Source organism: Corvus brachyrhynchos, unplaced genomic scaffold, assembly GCF_000691975.1.
Source record: "Corvus brachyrhynchos isolate BGI_N302 unplaced genomic scaffold, ASM69197v1 scaffold309, whole genome shotgun sequence".
Classification (NCBI taxonomy): domain Eukaryota; kingdom Metazoa; phylum Chordata; class Aves; order Passeriformes; family Corvidae; genus Corvus; species Corvus brachyrhynchos.
Genome location: NW_008240227.1, coordinates 11,071 through 13,234, shown reverse-complemented (window position 1 = coordinate 13,234; position 2,164 = coordinate 11,071). Strand labels below are relative to the sequence as shown.

Genomic DNA, 2,164 nt, shown 5'->3' with positions numbered 1-2,164 from the left:
TCCCATCCCAGTGTCCCCATCCCAGTGTCCCCAATCCCATCCCAGTGTCCCCATCCCAGTGTCCCCATTTCCAGTGTCCCCATTCCCATCCCAGTGTCCCTATCCCATCCCAGTGTCCCTATTTGCATCCCAGTGTTCCCACCCTAGTATCCCCATTCCCAGTGTCCCCATCCCAGTATCCCCAATCCATCCCAGTGACCCCATTCCCATCCCAGTTTCCCCAATCCATCCCAATGACCCCATTCCCAATGTCCCCATTCCCATTCCCAGTGTCCCCAACCCAGTGTCCCCACTCCTGTCCCCGTTTTCCCAGTCCCATCCCAGTGTCACCATCCCAGTGTCCCCAGTCCCATCCCAGTGTCCCCATTCCATCCCAGTGTCCCCATTCCATTCGTGACCCCATTCCAGTGACCCCATTCCCATCCCAGTATCCCCAATCCATCCCAATGACCCCATTTCCAGTGACCCCATGCCCATCCCAGTGTCCCTATTTGCATCCCAGTCTCCCCATCCCAGTATCCCCAATCCATCCCCATGACCCCATTTCCAGTGTCCCCATTCCCATCCCAGTGTCACCATCCCATCCCAGTGTCCCCATTTGCATCCCAGTGTCCCCATCCCAGTATCCCCAATCCGTCCCAATGGCCCCATTTCCACTGACCCCATACCCATCCCAGTTTCTCCATTCCCATCCCAGTCTCCCCATCTCAGTATCCCCAGTCCATCCCAATGACCCCATTTCCAGTGGCCCCATTCCCATCCCAGTGTCCCCATCCCAGTGTCCCCATCCCAGGATCCCCAATCCATCCCAATGACCCCATTCCCAATGTCCCCATTCCCATTCCCAGTGTCCCCATTCCTATCCCAGTGTCCCCATCCCAGTGTCCCCATCCCAGGATCCCCAATCCATCCCAATGACCCCATTCCCAATGTCCCCATTCCCATTCCCAGTGTCCCCATTCCTATCCCAGTGTCCCCATCCCAGTGTCCCCATCCCAGGATCCCCAATCCATCCCAATGACCCCATTCCCAATGTCCCCATTCCCATTCCCAGTGTCCCCATTCCATCCCAGTGTCCCAATCCCATCCCAGTGACCCCATCCCAGTCTCCCCATTCCCATCCCAGTCTCCCCATCCAAGGATCCCTGACCCCATATCCCTGCTTTTTTCCCAGACGGGACAACGTCACCAGCGGTGCCATCCGCCCCACCTGGGCACCCTTCAACTCCGCCCTGGTGGCCGAGGAGAAGCTCCTGTTCTCGCTGCGCCTCATGAACGGTGCGTGGGGGAATCCGTCGGCATCTTTTTGGGATCGCGGTGTAGGGGGGGGATTAACGGGGCCGCGCCGTCGGCTTTTCCCAGACGATTGGAGCGCCGAGAGGGCCTTCACGGGCTTGCGGCTGGGAGACGTGCTGAACATCCAGGCCGAGGTGGGCACCGAGAGCCACGTGCCGCTGCGGCTCTTCGTGGACTCCTGCGTGGCCACCCTGAGCCCCGGCGCCGAGGCCTCGCCCCACTACGCCATCATTGACTTCAACGGGTCAGTTTGGGGACATTCGGGGATGTTTTGGGGACATTTGAGGACATTTTGGGGTCAGGGGAGCATCCAGGGGACGTGGGCACCTCAATGCTCCATCATTGACTTCAACGGGTCAGTTTGGGGACATTCGGGGATGTTTTGGGGTCAGGGGAGCATCCAGGGGGTGGTGGCACCTCGCTGCTCCATCGTTGACTTCAACGGGTCAGTTTGGGGACGTTTGGGGATGTTTTGGGGTCTGGGATAGGGTCAGGAGGTGGTGGCACCTCGCTGCTCCATCATTGACTTCAACGGGTCAGTTTGGGGACGTTTTGGGACATTTTGGGGACGTTTTGGGGACTCTTGGGGGCATCCAGGCGGTGGTGGCACCTCGCTGTTCCATCGTTGACTTCAATGGGTGACTGTGGGGATGTTTTGGGATGTTTGGGGATGTTTTGGGGTCTGGGATAGGGTCAGGAGGTGGTGGCACCACATCCTGCTCCACTACATCATCGTTAACATCAACGGGTGAGTTTGGGGACGTTTTGGGACATTTGGGGACATTTGGGGACGTTTTGGGGTCTTGGGGGCATCCAGGAGGTGGTGCCACCTTGCTGTTCCATCATTGACTTCAACGGGTCAGTTTGG

General features: G+C 58.5%; 1 protein-coding gene across 1 annotated transcript in view; it reads left to right on the top strand.

The window, feature by feature from the left end:
* LOC103622942 (zona pellucida sperm-binding protein 3) overlaps window positions 1-2,164 on the top strand; it is a gene marked incomplete at its 3' end in the record, with an annotated part of 13,187 nt that overhangs the window by 5,365 nt on the left and 5,658 nt on the right. The window contains exons 3-4 of the mRNA XM_008641968.2: window positions 1,175-1,278; window positions 1,363-1,564. Coding sequence (XP_008640190.1) covers window positions 1,175-1,278; window positions 1,363-1,564 — 306 coding nt within the window. The remainder of the gene's footprint in view (window positions 1-1,174; window positions 1,279-1,362; window positions 1,565-2,164) is intronic.